This window comes from Pygoscelis adeliae, unplaced genomic scaffold (genome assembly GCF_000699105.1).
Source record: "Pygoscelis adeliae isolate BGI_AS28 unplaced genomic scaffold, ASM69910v1 Scaffold83, whole genome shotgun sequence".
In the NCBI taxonomy this organism is placed as follows: Eukaryota; Metazoa; Chordata; class Aves; order Sphenisciformes; family Spheniscidae; genus Pygoscelis; species Pygoscelis adeliae.
Genome location: NW_008824467.1, coordinates 737,668 through 760,257, shown reverse-complemented (window position 1 = coordinate 760,257; position 22,590 = coordinate 737,668). Strand labels below are relative to the sequence as shown.

The 22,590-nt window shown below is 39.1% G+C and overlaps 1 protein-coding gene across 1 annotated transcript in view; it reads left to right on the top strand.

The window, feature by feature from the left end:
* The first annotated feature begins 9,487 nt into the window (after window positions 1–9,487).
* Window positions 9,488–22,590, top strand: part of MCC (mutated in colorectal cancers) — a 155,124-nt gene continuing 142,021 nt past the window's right edge. The window contains exon 1 of the mRNA XM_009321091.1: window positions 9,488–9,651. Within this exon, the coding sequence (XP_009319366.1) occupies window positions 9,595–9,651 (57 nt within the window). The 5' untranslated portion in view covers window positions 9,488–9,594. The remainder of the gene's footprint in view (window positions 9,652–22,590) is intronic.

Sequence of the window (22,590 nt, the reverse complement as noted above, 5' to 3'; positions counted from 1 at the left end):
GTAGTTTTTCTGTCTTTTGAACTTATTGGATCATAACAGACATAGAGGTAAGAGGCAAATTATAAACTTTCTTGAAAATTCCCTTCAGTAGCATATTCACTTAATTTCTTTCTCCATGATAGATGATTACACTGTAGCCCCTTTCTAACAACTCTGTGCTGAGCTGGTTTTTGTTTTTGTTTTGTTTTGTTTTTTTAATTCTGTTCCTGTTTCCATCTGCAAATGATCACAGCTCAACATGATGGGTGTCAGCACAGGGCACATTTGTTCAGGCAGCCTTTTAATAGCTCCTTTTGACTGAGGCTTTTAATTGGATCTTTTATGTGACTGTTGAACAATACCTCTTACAAGCATATAACGAAGGTGAAGTCCGCAGAATGATGGGTTTTGACCCAGCTCTGCGGTTGCAATTGGATGATGGGAACAGGCGTGTGGCAATTGGATGCTGTAGAAAAGGGGGCTCTTAACAAGTGTGTGTAAGTAGATGTTTTGAAGGTCTACAGACGAAGCTTCAAAATCTCTAATTTAACTTAGTCACAAGGGCTTTGTATCTTTCACCCCCTCACTGCTTAGAAACTGTCTTTATGCATCCCATTTTGTTTGCTGTAGTTAAGAGGGCTCTGGCTCCAGTGAAGGTGTTCAGATCTTTTTACTTTTCCAAACGTTTTTTTTCTTTTCAGTTGTCTGAAATGAAGAGCAATTAACCTGGTACATTGGGCCAGCACCACTGCACACTGTGGTGTGGTGTACAGTATTAATATTATTAATATAGTATTATATTATAGTATTAATATTATTGCTTTGCTTGGCAGTGGTAAGTTTAGCCTGAGGCCCAGGATTAGCCTGTTGAAGCAACATTAACTTCCCGGATTCTGGTATGCCAGAAAGATTACCGTGTAGCTCTTGTAGCAGGGTCTTCTGTCTTCCCAGCTTTTCTGCCTGTTCTCTGAGCGTGAACTACTGACATGACGCAGTTGCAGTTCGCAGTGCTGACCTTCTGTGAATCCTCATTTATTAAAAAGATGAGGAGACTTATTCCCCTTCCCCTTCTACACACATACTAAACCCTTATGTTTTGGTTACATGATATATAGGAATTTTGATAATAAAGTGAAAATCTTAACCGCAGTGCACAGTTGAAAATGGACTCTTTAAGTGCTGTTGCAGTTCTGTGCTAGTTCCATTATAATGGAGTAATCAACCGTTATCCTGCCAACCAAGTGAGACAAGGCAGGGTTGCCCCAGAAGCCTGTCAGTGCCATGGTTAAATTCATCAAGATGCTCCTGCTCTATGAAATCGTTTCTCGGTCACTGTTAGGTCTGGGACATTGACCTGAGGCAGTGCGGGATGCTGCCACTGTTCAAACTCCCTGCTTCTCTTTATGTTCTGGGGTTTCTTTAAATGAGTACATGGTTGTCAGCACAGCTGTTTTGGGGAACTATTTTGGTGCCAGTGCAGAGATTATGGGAGGTGAGTACTTCTGCACATGTGCTCTCTTGCGCTTACTGTTTCTACTTTTTGTAAAGAACTGTTTCAGCATGATTGCTTCATTTTGGGCTAGAAAACCACATTATGACTTCCCAGCTGGGAGACAGATTATGATAATAGCTATGTTACAGTGTATTGGTAAACTCCACTTTTCATCATGGTTGGAAGCAATCAAAGTAAACTTTGAGTTTTAGGAAGGGCAGTGTTTGTTCTGTGAAGAGATCATAATGAAAAAAGAACCCCACTGATGTACCCAAGTGAGGTTTGTGCCTTTAAGCTAAATAGCCATCTCTGATTTCCTACACTGAGTTTTGTATTACTTTACCTACTTGAAGGTATAATTTTAGGGAAGTAACTGGAGAAAAAGACATTGAATCTTTCTACCCTATAAATTTTTAAAGAGATTATAAGTGCATATTATTGGTTGAATCTAATTTTTACATGGATATTGATTGTCTGGTATGCATTATAGAAAAGGAAGGAAAAGTCTTTGTTTCTGTAGCACCCACAGGGGTGCCAGGTGTTTCGTCATAATGATGAAATGTCTTGCGCCAGGATTCTAAATCGTGAAGACAGAACAAAGAAGACTTTTTTTTTATTATTTTAGAGATGGTTTTGTTTATTTGCTGTGGTTTAGTTGGTTGATAGACCCTTATCTGAGAGTAAACACTAGAAATATTTAGCAAGTAATTTCTAAACTTAATGAAGTAAGGGACTATCCAGATAAGGCCTGAAATTAAAGAAGATCTGAGCTTTGTAATCATGTTTCATGAACCTGAATTAAGTGTAAGTGCCTTGAGAAAAGTATAAACAGGTCTTGGGTTGTAGAACCAAACAGACCGTAACAAGAAAGTCAGAGCTATCATAAATGCTGAAGCAGGGTTGTTCTCTGTCCCTCCCAAAGTAGAAATGAGTGAGGCAGAGGTAAGGCAGTCTTGAAGATTATGATGAGAAGCTTAAATGTAGGAAGATGTGTAGGAAAAAAGCCACTGGAGAGATTTAAAAAGGTACATGGCAAAGGAGTTAGAAGGGCAGAAAACTGAATTTTATAGACCAGATGGGGGGTTAGAATAGAGAACTTGGATTTTATGTTTAGCTATCCACGGGGAGAAAAAAAACCCCACAGACCTTTAGAAAAATAAAGAAATACTCATATTTACTGGATACTAAATAGTTAGGGAGCTGAGAAGTGTTCTTTAGACTAACTTGCTGGTCTTCATGAGCAGCCACTAAACTATGCAGCCAAAGAAGACAGCAAGTAAAATAAACTTCAGATGAGGGCTGTGGGAATTCAATGACAATAATCTTAAATTCATTGATAGTAAAATAGATCCAGTTGAAAACTAGGGGTTTGATTCACCAAAGGTTTTATATATAACATCTCAGCTTACATCGTTGTTGAAGTAGTTATTGTTATAATTTCTGCTAAAATGAAAGCTTCCCAAATCCCATAAATGCTCAGTGAAGTTGATGCTCTTTTCATTTAAATGCTCATGCTAGTCAAAAAGTTCTGTAAGCTTCAAGTAGGGATCTGTCAGATACTTGCCTTGCATTTACCAAAATTCGTCTGGTTTGAAAATGTTTCAAATGGAACATTTCAGTGAATGGAATCTTTCAAATACTTATATAGGCATGCATATATATGTAAATTTATATAGGTAAGTGTGTGTACACACATGTATGTAATATGAGTGTATATATGTGTATTCTTGTTTGTGTAAGTATGTATAGTATATATACAAACATCACACACACTATATATACACAAATATGTGTATATATATCTGTGTGTATATATATACACGTAGTCAGAAAGTATCCATCAGTTCATCTGTTAAACATTCAGAAGCCAGAGTGGAGAGAAATCTTATAATTAGGGAAAATAGTTACAGACTGACCACACATAGATGTCTTAGAAGAGTTCAAGAGTAAAAGAGAAGTGGGCAGCTGACGAGTTGGGCTGCTGAATGTTTGCAGAGATGAGATCATGACTGTGGAGTGAGGACTGGAACTGGAAATGAGAGTGTATGCGGGACAAGGTACAAAACCAAGCGAGTTTAGGAGTAAGAAGAGAATGTAAATGAGGAAATCTCACTATCAGGGATTGGGAAAAATAGGAGAGACTTAGCAGGGGAGTCCTGGCAAATCTTTCTTATGCAAGTAAGAATTTTGGAAAGAGATTCAGTTCACAACTGATAAATGTGAGGAAATACAAGTTCTGATAAAGTAGGAGAGCAGGTATCTTAAAGTTAGGATTAATTGACAGGCACTTTACTAAGAGTGGTCACATTTTTAGTGCAATAAGTGTGCAAAACCACAGGCTGTATCTAGAGAAGTTAAACCAATTTTACCAAGATTGTAGGGACTAGAAGTGAAAGGAGTGAATTTACCTTGTGGTTAATAACTGGAGAAATCCATGACTAAACTGAGGGAATGCTGGACAATGAAGGGAAGCTAAGCAGTAGTATGATGACATGAACTGTAGTTTGCAGAACAGCTTTGTGTTTTTAAGCAAGGAGCAAACGAACAGTGATGATAATTAGGTGGCGGCAACATGAAAGGAACATAGAAATTGCTACTGTCTCTCCCTGTTGTCCTCACAGACAAGTCCCTCTAACATGAGTAACAGGCACACATTGACTCCCTGGTCCTTTTCCTGTCCTGACCTGATGCTAAGGCTCTGTGGGGTCAGAGGGAATCAAAACGAATGTGATGGCTTTGGATGAAATGACAGAAAATGAGAGTGGCAGTTTGACAGGTTGGGGAGTGGCTTCACGGCGTGAAATACTGGAGGATGGAAAAAAGGATCAAATGTGAACTCCCAAGGAGACTGGTAAGGTCAAGGACATGACTTTTTAAGTGGATTAAGTATTTGAGGAAGGGTGAACAGGTGGGAGTAGCTGATTGAAGTGCTATTTGGAAATTACATTATTCTAGACATTTTATCTGTTTTAGACTAATCGAGATGGTGTGATTGAAGGAAAGAAGTTTGTTCATGGTTTTTTCAAAGAGAGTGCTTCATTCTTCAGTATAAGGTTACTTACAATTGTTTCAAATGAGTTGGATTTTTTTCTCTCAGCCTAGGTACATAACCTTCACTAGCATTAATGAGAACAGTTTGCATCAAGAAGAACCTACAATCCCTTTCAGCCTCTCCCTTTTAAATCATAGTGCATTAGTGCTATTGAATAGAGAATTTTCTGGAAACATTATCCAACTACTATATTGAATTTCCGCTTCCAAGTTTAGCCTTCCTGCTAACCTTCTGAGTGCTACTATTTTGTCCATAGAAATTTAGACTTTGGCACTACACCTGTGTATTTTGTGCCAGAGTGAGAACAAAAATATGTTGTACTCAAATTGTGTAGTAGATTTGCAATATTTGAAGGTGTAATTTATTTGTGTGGGGGATTGTGCAGGGTGCTGCTCTAACTGTAGAGATGATATTGAAACAAACAGACATGAACTAAATGTTCGGTGGACTTCAATTAGTGTCATTTCAATTACAGAGTTAATTAAACAGAACAAACCAAGAAGGTCTTATTTCATACGTCCTGGAATTGTGGTCAGCTAATCATGTATGTTGTACACAGAGTGAAACTGCTTCTCAGAAAGTGGTACACACTATGTTGAAGAACATGTGATACGTACATCCTTAATAGATAATTGCTTTTATGCTGTAGTTTTCACTCTGCAGCTGCCAAAACAAGGAACATTCATGTATGGCAGTTGTCACACCTGCTCCAGTAACTGTTAAGAAATAGAGTATTGTAATTACTGAGACATATTATGAGGGAGAAACCTTGTAAAATATCTACAGTGCTAATTTTTTCCATATTCTGTGGCAGTTTCAAAAGTAAAGGTGAGAAGGGCAAGAGAGAGGTCCCAAAAGAATCCTTTTACACCAGGTGGTAGATTAAATCTTATTAAATAATTATTCAAAAGGTAGACTCCTCGGTAAATCTCAGATACGTGTCAATGATTCTTTTACTACAGTTTAATAAGAGTAAACAAATGGAATAGAGTGGCCATAGGATTATTAGATCAACAATCAGCAAACTGGCCACACTAATGGTTGTTACTGGATAATTCTGAAATTATCTTGGGAAGAATCTGTCAGTGCAAATGCACTTTCCTACAAGCAGTATACATCATGAGTGCTTTAGAGGTACAGAAAGCAGCAATTGATCAGAATGCACTGAGGCTGAGTGGAAGCCCAGGCCAGTGTCTCTGTCTTGACAGAACGCGTTTGGTGGATGCTGTCTCTGAAAGCTTCCTGTCTCCCCCTTCTTGTTTGCATCATAATACACACTGAGGCATCCACTGAGACCATGCCCTCTTGGGCTAAGAAATGTACATCCGTAGGTTAAGAGATTCCTCTTTCCATTCCCGTCCCAACTGTAGAGGCTAAAAAAGAAGACAGGCACAAGGCTGAGGGCGAGGAAGCATCGCTCTCCTAGGCGACGAACTGGGTCAGGGAGAGAAAGAATGAACAGTCAGCCGCAAAACAGGAACAGAGAGGGACTGAGTCCAACAGGCACCTCTCTCTCGCTGGATGACAGCGTGCTCTGTTCTTTTTCTGGCAATGCAAAATTGGCATACTTGAGATTTTCCTTTGTTTTCTTCGAAGCCTGCCTTTGGCACAAGCCAATGGGAAAATATACTTCGTCTTCAACAAAGTTCTTAGTACCCTGCTACTGTATTAAGTCACTTACATGTATTTGAAAATGGTGAAACTGCCTGGAGACAATTGGTCAGGTCTATCTGGGAATTTAATTTTGTGATGTAATGTTTTCATTCAGTTAGTAAATGGACTCGGAGAAATGCCAGATAATATGACGTTTCACAGAGGAACAAGTTCTACATCTTCAGGTATTCAGAATGTGTTCTCAATGCTACTGAGTATTTAAAAATGTGATATAATAATAACTATTTTAGAAGAATTATTACATTTAGTCTTAGCTAGCCCTCCACAATAAAGAAATGCCTGCAAAGTTTATAAGGACTTCAAGCCACATTGAAACAAGCAGTGCCAGTGCTTATGGGTTAGTTAAGGGTAACAGTTGATACTTTCCAACTGAGAAATGTGTAATTCCGCACCACTCAGTGCAAGCATGCGGAGATTGCAGTGGGAATCAGCTGGGGTGAAAGTAAAATCATTTTTCATCAAAGTTTGGTTTAACTTATGAACCAAACTTTGGTTTCATTAATTTGCACGTGAGTTACAGTTAATTTTAAAATTTTAAATAAACATTGTTCTGAAAGTATCTGCATGTATCTCTCATGTTCTTGTGCACATCTGAAACTGTGAATTCTGCTGTTGTTTTTCAGTCAGTATCTCTGTCTCTTTCCACCATGTTACCGTATGGAGTAGGAAAGAGGCAGAAAAAAATCCTGTGCAGCATATGGGTACAGTACGGAGTGGATCTAGTTCAGATCCTCAGGTGCCCTGCACCATTATGCTTGGGATGCATCTGTGGTGCTGTGTGCTCTGTTCTGTCTGATGGCTAGTCCACCAGGAATGGACAACAATGGTGAGCGAGGAAAGGAAATCAAAACTTTCAATTTCTGAATGCCTGTTTATAGTCAGCTGGGAAGTATTTGGCAGTATAGGGATATAGTACTGGAAATGCAGTATATCAAAGCCATAATTAATATGGCCTTTCCTTTAGAAAAGGAAAACCTTAGAACTTTGTTCTTAAGTAATTCTGAGATTCATCCCTGTGTTGGTGAACCTGTGATACATATGACAGAATTGGACAAAGATAGGATCGGAGTAGATTCTAAGCAGATTATAAGAGGGAATATAGAAGTTGATAGGGGTGGTGATGCAAAATACAAAAACTCTGTGACCCTCCCATTCGTGAAGGCATAACTTGGAAAAGATAAAAAAATTTAAACGTGCTGTGTCAGCTGCAGGAATTTTTGAACTGAAGTTGTTTTTTTCTCATGTATGAGAAATGAGGTAAGTCATTATACGGTACCTTTGTTCCTGGGTATAAAACGCCGTTAATCACATTTTAATGCACAGGAAATCCGTGTACAAAACTGCTGTGGGTATACTGTTCCGGGCTGCAGTCTGTAGTCTGGAGGACTCTGCCTCTGCCCGGCTGCCTACCCGCTGGAGGGGCAAAGCGCGGTTTGGCCAGCGCGGCAGTGCGCCGTTTGCTGTGGCTGAGCCAGCAGCCGTCTGGCCAGCAGAGAGCAGTGCAGCCCGTGGCCCGGGCCGGGGGAGCCGTAAGTGGAAACATATGTCGGGAACAAAGCAGATGGGTGAGGAGGAATATGCAGAGAAGCACTAGACGTAGAGACAGAACTGAATGTACAGGCGAGACAGGGAGGATGCTCTCAAGGAGGAAAATAACGAAGAATGGAGGCAATGCAAGGTGGGCATGGAAAGAAGAAGGGAAATCCAAAAATACGGATGACTAGAAAGCAAACTGGAGAACGGGAAACATACAGAGAAGAGAAAGGAAAGGCTGGAAAATAGACCTGGAGGATGAAAGTAAAACATCTTGTAAAGAGATTGTGGCATTCCCCTTACGCCCTGAGCCAGAGGAGCGTTGCAGTTCCTGATGCTGGGCACAGAGGAAGGACAGGGGCCCAGAAAGTGCTACTGCTTTTTAGTATCATAGAGCGATACATATGTGTCTGTCTTGGTTCTTGTTCTTAATGCACTTTCTGTATTGTCATTTGGATGAATTATCCCTATGTCTGCATGCTGATATTAATCTGTGATTAACAGAGGAGAAAAAAAAAAAATCACAAGATGATTTTCAAAATGTTCCTCTTGGAGAGCATTGTTTCCCATGTAAATGTTTTTGCCAGGGTGCGAGAATTGTGCCACAGCTTGTATAGTATTTATTCCTGTTGGGGTTTTTTTCTGAACTCATTTGACGACTATTTACTAATACATTGTATTAAGATGATCAGGTACATTTCAGCTGCAGAGTAAGGTATTTCCTACTTCTAACTCCAAAAGTACATCATAATCCAGCATCACAAAGTGTGTGGGGCTGTCACTATGTTTTAGGGGATGGAGGGAAGGGGAAAGGAGGTTGTCTGTTCTTGTAATGGGTGCAGCATGTCCACAAATCCAGCTTGTTAAGGATTTTTCTAGATTATTAGTTGAATGTTGAAAGCAAATGCTTTTTTCACCCCTTCTTCCAGTAGCATCTCCCCAAAGTCTTTGTAAAATGTCAGTGTGTTATGTGAAATCTGCAGCTTTCTAATGGTGCTTTTGGGCTTACTGTGACCTTTTGAAATCATTACAACCCCCACCTCCTAAAGCCCCCCAACTTTCCTTACTTAATTGCACATGGGAATAGGGAAATAGAAATCCACTTTATTGTTATCCAGGTGGCATTTCCTGTTACTTAGCTTTATAGTTTCGTGTATAGTAATTAGTATGCAGAAAGCTGGAAAGATGCCTGTAATTCCAAAATGAACTCTCTGTAGCTCTCTCCCTCCCACTTGCACACTCCTTTTAGTACCGCCCCTTCCATGCACCCTTTAGCCAGCAGCAAGACAGCTGTGTTTGATCATAAACCACTTAAACTCCAGGCTCACTGGCAGGGGAAACTTTAGCGTGAAGTGCAGCTCGGGGAGGGGAGCTTTCTTCTCTTTTCGCTTATCCCTCCCCGAACACTGAAGACTGTAGCAGCACTCTCCTTTTAATTTCTCTGTGAACTTGCGTGACGCTCATCAAATTTTTCTGAGCGCATTAAGTGGCATTGGGAGATGCCCTTAAGCAGAGTTGTGGAAGAGAGCGGCATAAAAAAGGCAGCAGAGATGAAGCACGCCTTGCGGATGGACTAAGACAGCCCTGGGATCCTGGCAAGCAGTTCCTTCCCTGCATTCTCTGAGCACTTCACAGTATTAACAAGTCTCTCACAGCAATGGATTGTCTGTGAAGTCAAAACCAGTTTGGTGCTTTTAGAAAATCTTGCATCATTAATTTAAACTATCAATGTGGAGTAAAAATGGCTGTCTAGAGCAGAATGCGCAAGACGGAAAAATTTTGGAGAAGAAAGTATTGAATCAGTTGAACAAAGCTTCGAAGCATTAAAATCTGCAGAAATCGTCAAGCCCCGAGAAGTCTAATCATGAATTCTGGAGTTGCTATGAAATATGGAAATGACTCCCCTGCAGAGCTGAGTGAGGTAAGCAGTTTCAGTGCCCTTCTTTATGCTTTAAAAAGAAACGCTCCCCTTTTGGGCTTTCAGTCTGCAAGCAATGCAATTAAAAATTAATAGAATGTGTATCTTGCTATAACTTGCTGTGCCAGTCAGGAAATGACCTGAACTTTTCTGCTGCGTTCTTCTGAATAAGCAGTGAAAAGCAAATGATTGTAACCATGTAGAGACATTTCTTCTGTTATCCTGCAGCAGAGATTGCCTTGCCTCCCAAGAGCTGTGTTTATACCCAACATTCATCTTTGCAGTAGGTGAAATACTGAGATCTCGGTTGAGATTAAGCAGATGGTGACTAATTTAGGAGGGAAGTGGGGTGAGTAGAAGATGGCAAATATTTATTGGTAAGACAACAACATTGGCAGAAGTTGTGTTTGCTTGTATTTAGCCAAGGTGATGTTGTTTCTTTAGGTTAGATGAATTAGGTTACTTTCCTTCCTTGCCTAAAACAAAACAAACCATGGGAAACTTTCTGCTTTTCCACTGGAAACCATAGTGAGCTGTTATTTCTTATAATTGTGGGTATGTCTGGTTTTGTGTAACATGATTGTGTGTTTTTAATAAATTTGAAATTAAAGCCATATCAGCTGTTATGCAAATGCTTAATAAATGTTTTAGAAGTGGCACATTTTGTCAGTTACTGAAATGTCTTAGATATGTCATCCTTACGGGCTTTGCTGAGAACTGCTAATTTAGTTATGCTATGAAATCCCAAGCATTTGATTAAGGTCATTTTGTAGAAAATTGAATCTGCAATGTGTATTGTCCCAGTTTAACTGAAATGCTTTCTTTCCCTCTTTCCCTTTTGCCCATTTCTTTGATACATATTTTGCTGTAACATATCCTTTGTTTACTTTATATGTTTGGTTTCTTGGGAATATTAGATAGGAAACGCTTGGCAGAATGAGGGAGTTAACAATTTCTGGAATTAATTGTACAGAAAAAGGAGACATTGAGGTATTGAATGGAAAATAAATCAGTAGGCTAGTGAGGGGGAAAACAGTGTAGGGGGAAGCGGTGTAAGTGCGTGAGACCTAAGCAAGTGCAGTACCCTGCCATGCAAGGGAACAGTAGGTTTGTGACTGGGCAGTTCTTGTGAAAGAAATTTCATATGTGTTCCTCCTTTAAGTACAAAAGAGTTCAATTTCATTAACTCTGTGTTACTTTTTCAAATGATTGCTTAGAAATTGTGTATTGGCAATGCAGCATAAATGGAGTTCATAAACTCAGCGTAAAAGCCCGGGTTATTTTCGGTAGGAGTCTGCCATGGTGTTTCTGGCTACAGTTGTATTGATAGCCTGCTATCACTGCTTTCTATCCCCTCAACATTTAATTTTCAAGACTGTGCAGGATCACATAAAATGTGGAGTGTCACAAAGATTTGATACTTGGGTCGTTATTTGGAGCAGGCAATACTGGTAGCACTGCTACCTTGAAATATTACCTATTCAAGTTTACTTCACACATCCACAAAGTAAGACTTCTGTTGTAAGAAATACCTTTTTCTTTAAAACATCTTTCAGATGTTTTAACATTGGAAATATTGAAAGAAGTCTGTGACTGTGCCCCATGCAACATTTTCGTTGGCGTTTTTTGTTTGTTTTTGTCCAAGCAGCTTACTTTAATACTTAATCTACATTTGTACTCTGGTGCTACAGGTGAGTCAGAAACAGTCGCTTTTCTAACTGCAGACATACCAGGGAAGATCTTACACTCCTAACTTTCCTCAGCTGCTAATCATCATTTCTTTGCTGCTAGTCTTCATCTTTGCAATTTGAGCTGCTTGCGTGAGTGTGCTTTAGCCTGTGTCGCTCAAAGGGCCGGGTCAGCTTCAGCATTGGTCTTGGATAACACAGTGTGTTTTCAATGAAACATGGAGGCCTTACAGAAGCATCATATTCCACCTCCCATAGGGGAGAAGATGCGTAAGTACTCTGAGATGCAGTTAGTTGCTCAACTCTAACCTTTCATTACTCAACGAACTCCCTGTAATTTGTATGCTCATATTAGGCCTTTTCCTATTGGTGACTGGTACTGTTTTGCTTGCTGTAATTGAAGATAGAAAGCCCTGGATAAAGGCTGCACATACGGTTTATATGTCTATGTTTCTCACCTCTTTGTCATGCTTTCCCCCTTTTCCTTCCTTTCTGTCTATATCTTCTGTATGCTATGTTTATTTTTGATCAATGGAAGACAGTAGCATTGTGTTCATTTAAACAATGGAAAAATTTGGAACTGGCTACAACAGGAATTTGATTAAATGACTGCTGTCTCAGTGTGTTTTCACCTCTACCTCTACAGTCAGCTGAGATTTTCACATTACAGTGGGCTGCTACCAGTGTATATGTCTGAATGGCAAATATGATAGCAGATCAAGAAAGACTATGATTCACATGACATACAGTGGGTTTTGGTGTAGGTGCCTTGATCTCTTTATCTCAGTACACAGAGCTCTAGGCATGAAACTACTGTTATTAAAATAAACAGGAAAACTACGAAGCCCTGAAGATGTAGTAAATGCATTCTTGAATGGATGCATTAGACAAAACAGAAAATGAAATTATTGTAACTCGTTCCATTTGTATTGAAACTTTCTACTTGAGATTTACATCCCTCTGGGAAATGGGCAAAAATTAAGGCTTTTTTTTTTTTTTTTCAAGACGCAGTGTGATTGTAGAAACTTGTGTGTGGTTGATGTTTGCTATTCCGAAACTCTTGTCCAGGTAAACAGAGATCTTGATAGACTTTATTTACTCCCCTTGCCCCTGTCCAAAGGTCATGCGGAAAGCAGAAAAAAAAAATCTGATTTCTGTCACAGGTCAGTCAGACTTCTACAAAACTCATGCTCTGTGGTTCCCTAGCTCTAGAGTTCAAGCTGTTGTTTATTGATACATGTATCAATATATGTTACCCCGTTTCTTCTGCTTTTCTCTCCCTTCAACTTTCTTTTCCTTCTGTCCAAAGAAAGAAAGATTAGCCAATATGCTGTTTGCATGGTAGATTCAGTGTGTGGTAGCTGCATAGAGAGGTAGAAGCAGCAGCATTATTTTTACGTAGCAAGGTTTGCTTGGTGGTGGTGTTAGGTTTGATGTATTTCAATATATGATACATTAAGAGAGGCAAATCTGAAAAATCTAGAATTTTCAGGTGGCTGTTGCTGTACTCTATGAGAATGTACAACAGCCTTTGCTACCTTTGTAAATAAGTAACAGTGTCCAACCAAGCTCAGTTCTACTATTATGAAATGGGCCTTCACCTGTCAATATTATGGCTTAACATGATTTGCAGATTTTGCTTTTTAAGGCTTGGTCAAGGAAGGATGTATTTTGTATGCCATACGTGAGACCCAAATTAGTCGAGCGCTCTTTGGATCCCTTCAATTTTTCAGTCATGCAATACTGTAAACTTTTCATGTAATCACAAGGCATATTTTTAAAGCCAACATCATGAACATTACTGCAAACACATATGGGTAAACAGTTCGGTGCACAGAAATTGCAATTACAGACTGGTTTTACATAGTTAAAACTGAAACTTTATATCAGAATTTATATGCTTTGTACGTATTCATTCAGTTTTTCTAGAGAAAGAAGTGTTCATCTAGAAGGGGCCAGATTGTCTAATCTATATTTTCTTCTTCTTCTTCCAAATTCAAAGACACCACCTTTGGCTCAGCAAGTCCCTGAGCCTCAGATGGCTTTAAGCCCCAGCATTCTGGGGAGCTATCACTACGTACTAGCTTTGTTCTTATACGCTCCCTTGGCCATTCACTGTTGAGATGGTGTGCTGAGGTAGCGACATCTGTGATCTGACCTAGTACACCTATTGGGTGAAATGTGGTCAGCAGTTAATGCCCATGCCTAATTCAGGGACGTTTTAAATTAGTAGTGTAGGAACAGGAAGCAAATATAAGAACTGAGCTTAATGATTTTTTTCTCAGTTGTACACTATCGTGTTTTAACCCCAGTCAGCAACTGAGCACCACACAGCCGCTCACTCACCTCAGTATAGTACTTGAAATAAAATAATAATAATTAATAATAATAATGGAAAGTAGTACAATAAGAGAGAGAAACAAAAACCCAGGGAAAGAAAAAAAAAAAAACAAGTGATGCAACCGCTCATCACCTGCTGACCAACACCCACTGAGTCCCCAAGCAGAGATCCATTTGCTGCCACTGGCCAACTCCCCCCAGTTTATGTACTGAGCATGGTGTCACATGGTATGGGATAGCCCTTTGGCCAGTTTGGGTCAGCTGTCCTGGCTGTGCCCCCTCCCAGCTCCTCGCTGGCAGGGCGTGAGAAGCTGAAAAGTCCTTGGCTAGTGTAAGCACCACTTAGCAACAACTGAAACATCAGTGTGTTATCCACATTATTCTCATCCTAAATCCAAAACACAGCGCTGTACCAGCTACTAGGAAGAAAATTCACTCTATCCCAGCTGAAACCAGGACATATACTTAAGGGCTAAATTATATCCTTGGATTAAGAGCCAAATTATGTTCTCAGATATAATTTTCATTAAAGTGAGCCTTGTGAATTTGCTGATGGTAAAACTATGCCTGAGAGATTTTGTTGTGGGATAAGGGCTGGTATTATAGTATTGCATGCAATCCATTCAGCACTTTAGATGTAGATGATTTGTATAATGTGATTGTTTATTGTATTCTTTTAGCACTTGCTGTATAAGTTGATGGTGCATAACTTCTAAAAAGGATATATTCTTTTCTGCACAGCAAAATTAGAAGATACCATGCTGCTTTAGCTACATACTTTATACCTTCTGCTTCTTTCTTTGTGCTTGGAAGTCAAGTGTTTAGGATGTGAATGTTGTGGCTTGCAGCATTAGATACAGCTAAATATTCTGTAACCCTTTACATTTACTGGAGTAAACAAATGGGATTATTTGTCTTGGAAATATGAGTAACTTATTTATTTGTTTGTTTATTTTAACAATAGGGTATTTAAAATTTTGGGGAGGGGAAGGGAAAATAGGATTCAAAGTTTGTGTTTGTGTAGGAAGTGGAATAGTGAGTTCATAAGGAGGGTTTCACCGAAATCTTGTATGTAATACAAGATTTACATGAAGAAGTAAAGAGAGAGCCAAGTTTGGAAGGCTTAACTTGTGACTTTTTAAATAATTTTATGGTAGGACAATATTGCACTTAAGATTTGTGTTCCACTGCTGCTAAACTTAGAGATTACACTTTGAGGAAAAAATTACGTAGGAGAAGAATTTCAGAAAGAAAAGGGGCTGCATGGCTTGAAGCTGTGTACATGAGGCCAGTGAGTAAGTCTGAGGGGAGCTGCAGGGTGAGGTGGGTAACCAGCAGAAGAGCAGGATATTGGGCCAAGCCTCACTGGCAAGGGAAAAGTTCAACAGTGGCAATCCCCACCCTGAGGTACTTTCCCATGTGTGTCTCTGTTGTTTTAGAACAAGCATCAGCTTGTGCTTACGCTGTACATACATGTGAGGAAATAGCACTGACAGAATGGGGAACAGGTTTTGTATGCATTCAAGGCTAGGATTAAATCTCAAACAATCTCTCTGTTTTATCTTCCTGTCTTCTCAATAAGACAGTCAGCAAGTAAATGTCACGCTCATATTGCATCTGCTTCCTGAATGGTCTCTGGCCATGCAACACGCATGCCAGTATATTTCCAGTACTTCTCATGAGCAGGTATACACCATTTCCTACTTCAATGCCATCTCTGCTACTGGACATGGCTTTGGCCGTCAGTGTCAAAGGTATATGCAACTTGTAATGTAGAAGAGTGTACTGCGTCTTGCCACCGGAGAAGGTATATGTTTTCCCCGGTCAGAAGACATTTTGGGAAGTGTGATAAATCCTTATTGTTAATCCTTTAAAATATTGCAGCCTTGCAATAGAACCGAGTGGAATGTGGCTATCAAATACTAGACATAGCATATTTTTAAATTATATTTAAACTGTATACTACACAAACCAAAAAGGTGAACAGTGTTTGTGAACTGCTGAAGTCTTAGAAAAGTGAGTACAGCAACCCAGTATGCTTAGAACAAAGTATCTTAAGGAGAAACTTTCTTAAATGGATTCTAGTGGAGATCTGGATAAAACTTTCATCTGGTGGTAGCAATTACACCTGTAGACTTACAAGAATGTTCTCAGCTTTTTGACTTCAGAGATGCTGAGGTAGAGTTTGCGAATCTTTCGGTGAACTCTCCTCTTTCCTGGTACAAATGGGCTTTGTGAAGTACTAGTCAACCTTGCAAACCTGACATTTTCCCATACTGTCGTCTTGAGGGGTGTTGAGACAGTAAATGTGAAATATAATTACAGAATTTATAGAGTTACTGTGTGTCTCAGTCACACTGATATTTCTATCCTAATTTAAAGAAAAGATTTAAATGGGCAACTTTAATGGATGTGCTCCTGGATAGTGACCATCAAGTCTAGTCTAGTTGCATCAAGAATGCAACTTTTAGATTGGATACACTTCTGCTCTATTTCATAGATCTGCTACAGATTATTTATCTTTTTGAAAAAATCTGATTTATTTTTATAGCTTATTTTGAAATCTTATGTTAAATTATATTGGTGAAAGCATCCTTTGAAAGGGGAAGGTCAGCTTTTCTGGAGTCATTTTGACACCTACAGTTTTTTAAGAGGCAGGTTTGCTGGTATGTTACCAGTGAGCTGTACTGCTGATTTTAGGAACATGAGTTAGAACATGAATATGAATCCACAGTCGAGCTGAGAGGGCTCTGGCATGATCAACATATGTAATTTATAGTGTGATTGATGCATGGTATTTCCAGTGTAAAAAATGTAGTGACTTCAAAGAAAATTTTTTTTCTGGATTTGTGTGAGCTGCCTATCAGGCACAGAGTGTGTTCCAGGCTTGGATGTTATTAAATTGAAGCACTATAAAAAGATTAGTCAAAATGCCCAGACACTGTCAGCACAGATAATGCTCTTCTGCAGCCTCCTAATGAAAAAAAGACAAAGATTATGTAACTCATCTGCCTGATATTTTAATATTCCTTGCTCCTAAAAAATCGTGTTTGAAAAATACCTTATGGACTGAAAAATCAGTTAGGACAAATGTATGCTGTGAAAGTAACATTAACAATGTATTGGATCCTCTAAATGCTTTTAGAGACTTGATGTTCTTAAATTAAAAAGCCAGAGTTCATTCCTGGGAGATTTTTGGAGATAAAGATTGTCATCCTTTCCCTCCTCCCCTTCCAACCTGTGTTCAAAAAGAAAAATGTGTTTTTGTCCTTGCTCAGGCTTGGACATACCAGGACGTGGCTCTGTGTGGGAACAATTGCAAGACTCTCCTTTCAGAAGGTATTTTTGTGTGTTCCTCTACAATCTATGGATTTGTAGTCTGTAAAGGAACACATAAACAAAAGCTTCTGAAATAAGAATCCATAGATTGCAGAGTTAGTGTCTATGCTGTATGTACGTGTGAAGAGGGGACATGGAGAGAGGCTTTGTAATGGGATTGGACAGCTATGGTGGGGTGTAACGAGGTATTTTTGTTCTGGAGCTCTGAGTAGTTTGATATACAATTGAAAAGGAAATGTGTTCTTGTTGCTTCTGTTTTTTTACCTGATGTTTCATTTTTATGGTCTTTATGACATTGTATAGTATTTCTAGTTGCAGGTTTTACTTGTGCTGGGAATTTCTGCTTCCTAAATAGCATGGAAAAGCCTATTTGAGCTCTTCTGTTACAGGTAGTAATAATATACCAGCTTAGTACTCTGTAGGGAAGTGTGATGATCTCTGAATTCAAAGATTCTCTGTGATGGAAGGACAGAGGTTTGGTGTGGGGATCTGGTGCTGGTAAAGATAGTGTTTTGACACTGGTGGCAGTCTGCATTAGGCAGTCCTATGTCAGGATTTGCCATGTAAATGTACCTTCTGCATAAATGATTTATATTTTCTGAAGACTTAGATTTTTACCATCTCTAATGAATAGAAATATTCATTAAGACTCTGGAAATTGGCTTACATATTCCAACTCTGTTGTTGTAATCATACACGAAAATTTGTCATTGAATTTGGAATATTAATTGACAGAAATCTTTTCAGTCCTGCCAAATTTAAAGAAATACAGAAAGAAGTATTTTTTTAGTATGCTTAGATATACCCCACCTATGTGCAAATTTTTGTCCTAGATCATAAAGTTGACTAGAGAGTATTGTCTTTTTTTTTGCAAGTGAAAGCTTCTGAAAGCATGTAGTTTGTATCTAAAATTCTAGAGAAAAAAAATCCAAACCTGTTTTTATTTTCCCTCAGTTTTTCAGTATTGTTAGTGATGACATTTGTTTTTTTTTCAGGTAAGACATTGAACCAGCATCTTGATTGAAGAGGGGCCTTGGTGGTAGAATAGAGATGGCACCAGAGCTGTTGGGGACTCGGGATGTGTTTCCTTCTGTTGACTCTGAGTAAATCCCCCTGCTTCTCTGTGCATATCTTTTCTTTGTCTTGCCTGCCTTAACTGTAAACTCTCCTAAACTAAGGATTGTTTCTTATTGTTAGTATGGTGAAGCTGTGATGGGACTGCTGGTCTTTATTTGAATGTGCATAATTAATAATGATTTGAGTCACTTAAAGATCCCAAGATACTTATAATGAAAAGTCAGATGTCAGGAAAGAGTTGTGGTAGAATTCAGAATCTGGCATTACAGAAATGTTATGTGAGCTGGAAGCAATCATGGTAACAGATAGCAGTTTCCACAGTGGCATTAAGTCATCCACAGTCCACTTCTCTATTCTGTGGTCTGAAGTTGTGTTTGGAGTGCTGCTCTATGGTGTTGAACTGCTGTCTTGATATATACATCGAAAAAGCTACTTCTCTCAGTGCAAGCCTGTATGATACAAAATATTTTAAAACAATATATGTATGTAAATACTTAGCTTTCGGAGTTGAACCTGAAATTGAAGCAGAAATGCTTGTGGTGTTTAAATTTGTGTTTATTTTTAAATATGACTTACCTTGGTTCTGATGTTTCTTTCTGCAATATCCAGATGTCTCTGTTTTAAAGTTAAATATTTCTAAATGTAGATAAAAATGTGATCAGTGTGCAATGACTGAAGAATTACTGGCATTACTCGCTATCTTAAGAACTTTTTACTTTGAGTGTGTCATTTCTTGTTTGTTGCTATGTTTGAAAAGGAAGTTATTTCTTGTATATCAGAACCTTACCCTTAAACCTGGGTTTTTTTTTTTTACCAAACAAGGCAGTACTGATACTAGCATTTTTTAAGCTCTCTGTCATACTAATATAACCTACAAAGTAAGTTGTCAGAGCCACCAGAACAATAGGGCTCACAATGTCTTCTGGTTTGCTGATAAATACTATGCACTTACAAAGCTGTCATTGCAATTAGGAACCCCAACAGGCAATGGCTAAATTTTAGTATTGCAGTGCACGTTCAGTTGGGTCCTAGACCGCAGTTCAGTGACACAGTAAATTTAACTTCAGGAGCACTGTAGAGTGTAGGTGGGAGAGAAAGGGAGAGGGAGGGAGAGAAAGAGGGAGAGGGAGAGGAAAGAAACAGAAGGAAAAAATCATAGTCGTTGTTTGGAGTTGTTCAAAATATTTTGACATGTTCATTTTTTTACCAGCACGCTTTATACCAGATCAGGTAATGCCTGAACTAGCTTACTTTTATGCCTGATTATCTGTTGTCTGTGCTCCAGTAGTCAGTATAAAGGTACAAGCTGGTATAAATGCTGTTATCACTCCTTCTGGATTATTCATTGGAAATACGGACATGTGACCTTGCCCAATCCAGACAGAATTTGTTCTACTAGGGGTCTGATGGTGTTGAGACACGGTTTTAAAAATCGTGGTACCACAATTATTACTACTACCAAAGCAGTAGCTTTCAGACATCTATAAAGTACAGAGATAGGAAGGGGCACAGAGATGCTTGAGCTCAGCACTCTGCTTCCAGTGTTGCGCTGCTGTAAGGGCGAAATATGGAAGGAGATGAAAATCAGAGTAGAAGGAGCTCTTCTACAGATAATCTCAAAAATTTTTGCTATTTTTTCACAGAAGGCTGGGGGATAGAGCTAGATGCAGAAGGCAAGCTTGAAAAAGAAGTAATAATAAAAGACAGTATTTTTTTTTACATATTGGGACTCGTGTTAACACAGGAAAATATTAAAACAAACTATCGTTTGAGGATATAACTAATCTTGCAAATGATCGATGTTTACTGAGGTAGGCCTACACATGTTCTTAGTGAGTTTTTATATGAAAGCTGATGTTACCAGTATGAAATTAATTCCTATTTTTATTAAAAAGCTCAGTGCAGATTGTAGCACAGCATTTTCCAAGTGTTCTGTGTCTGATGAGAACTGGCATAGTGTCATGTGATTCTGCTGAAAATTTTTTACGAGTGTTGGGAAACATCGTACAGGTTTTTTAAACTGTTGCAGAAAATAGATGTTGTTTGTACTTTGAAAAAAAAAAAAAATTAAAAGTGGTCCCATTTTCCACTTCATTAAAGCTTGTGAACCGATTGGCAATGGGTGGATTCCATACACAGAGAAAAAAATATGTTTTAAATTCCTTTAGGAAAAGGCAAATCAGTATACTGAAGCTGAACACAAGTAAAAGATAAAGTGCTTTCCTTTTGGGTCCCAAATGACAATGTATATGATCTATTACAGAGCTTTATGCTGGGGTAGCTGCAGGACACGAGCAAAAACACATGGGAATTTAATATCCTTGAGCCTTCTAAAGCTGCAGTCCAGTCGATTGTTGTTTGTGGCATACAGCTTTCAAGAATTACGGAAGGATTATTTAGACTTTTTTTAATGTGTAAGATTCTTGGCACAAATTCCAGTCAAGGTGGAGCAGAAAGCCATTAGAGACAGCAGAGATTCCAAATGGCTAATTGTTTTAATAGGAAGAGCAGTAAGTGCATATGGTGTATTTGTCCCAGGGCAAGGGGAAACTTGGTGATCCCCCCATTCCCTTGCTTAATTTAATCAGAAAAGAAATTACTCTTACTTGTGTATATTTATCTACCTTTACAGAGTTGTTCTGAGCGTTAGTGTTTGTACAGTGTTTTGAAAACACAAAATACTGTGTATCTACTATATATTACTGTTGTGGTTTAACCCCCAGCCGGCAACTAAGCCCACCCAGCCCGCTTGCTCACTCCCCCTGGTGGGATGGGGGAGAGAATCGGAAGGGCAAAAGGGAGAAAACTCGTGGGTTGAGACAAAGACAGTTTAACAGGTAAAGCAAAAGCCATACACTCAAGCAAAGCAAAACAAGGAATCCATTCACTCCTTCCCATGGGCAGGCAGGTGTTCAGCCATCCCCAGGAAAGCAGGGCTCCATCACGCGTAACGGTTACTTGGGAAGACAAACGCCATCACTCCGGATGTCCCCCTCTTCTTCCTTCTTCCCCCAGCTTTATATGCTGAGCATGACGTCATACAGTGTGGAATACCCCTTTGGTCAGTTGGGGTCAGCTGTCCCAGCTGTGTCCCCTCCCAACTTCTTGTGCCCCCCCAGCCTACTCGCTGGTGGGGAGGGGTGAGAGGCAGAAAAGGCCTTGACTGTGTGTAAGCACTGCTCAGCAGTAACTAAAACACCCCTGCATTATCAACGCTGTTTTCAGCACAAATCCAAAACATAGCCCCATACCAGCTACTATGAAGAAAATTAATTTTATCCTGGCCAAAACCAGCACAATTACTCACCCCTTTAAAACATCACTTGTATTGGAAAAAAGTCGGCTGTTTTTTATTTAAGTTAGAAGAAGACCCTCTGCAGGAAAAGTATTTGCTGATGGAAAGAACCAGTCATTGTTCGGATTTTTTTTTTTTTCATTTTTTATTTTTTTAAGCTAAATTATTTGCAGACTCATGTTTTGGGAAATGAGGTTGACACATTCTGCTCTGTAAGTATCTGGATTTCAATTTTCCTTCTTTGCACAATTGATTTGAACCTCCAGAGTCTGGCTATTTGTTTCTCATAAACTGTTGGTCAGTACTATTCTCGCTTTGTCCTCACCTTGTTGTAGTCTAAATGGACTGCTGTAATATCTTTTTTGGCTCTTGGAATACTTTATTTTAGGGCTTTATCTGCCTCTCTAAAATGTTTCTCCTCCCCACCTTTCCCCCGCCTCCAGTTTTGAATCTATGAGAAATCCAGATTTTTTGAGGAATGCCATGCACTTTTTCTGTTGCTGTTGTACTGATATGTTTTCCTTTGTTAACAGTGTGATATTAAATATGTTTTTTCCTATGTTTTTCTTCACGTTTTCCTATTCCTTTGAGCCCTGCTTTCTCTGGCAGTGTTCCAGAGCAAAGGATGTTGTTTCCCCAAAGGATTACTTGAATTATATATATAATTTAAAACCTGATGATCTCAAAGTCTGTTTCTTTATATCAAAATACTGGTCTTTGTTAGACTGAGCCCACTAGAAAACATGTCTGAGAGGCATGTCTGAAGTCTTACAGCCACCGTGAAAGTAGGCAGGATTAATTTTTAAAAAAAGGACCCTCTTTGCTTTTTACCAATTCTCATCCTGATTACTTTTTGGTCCTTTTTGAAGACTGATCATTTGACCTATTAAATGAATATGCTGGTTTGCTGTGGTAGTAATAATAATCTAAAAGCAATTACTTGGGCAGCTGTCTGAAGGGCTCTGGTATTTTGAAAACCTTATCTGCTATGAATCATGGAGCAGACTTGGCTGTTATTGAAAATCCAGACTGCCCAGTGTTCCAAAGTAATGTTCTGTCTGGCATCCTCTGAGCAGGGCATAGCTATCAACAAAGCAGGAGAGATGGCAGTAATTAGACCAAGTCCTTATCTCTGCTCTGATACGTAGCTAACAATAAAGGATGTGGGAAATAAATGTGCTCATATTAATAAATCCATTTATG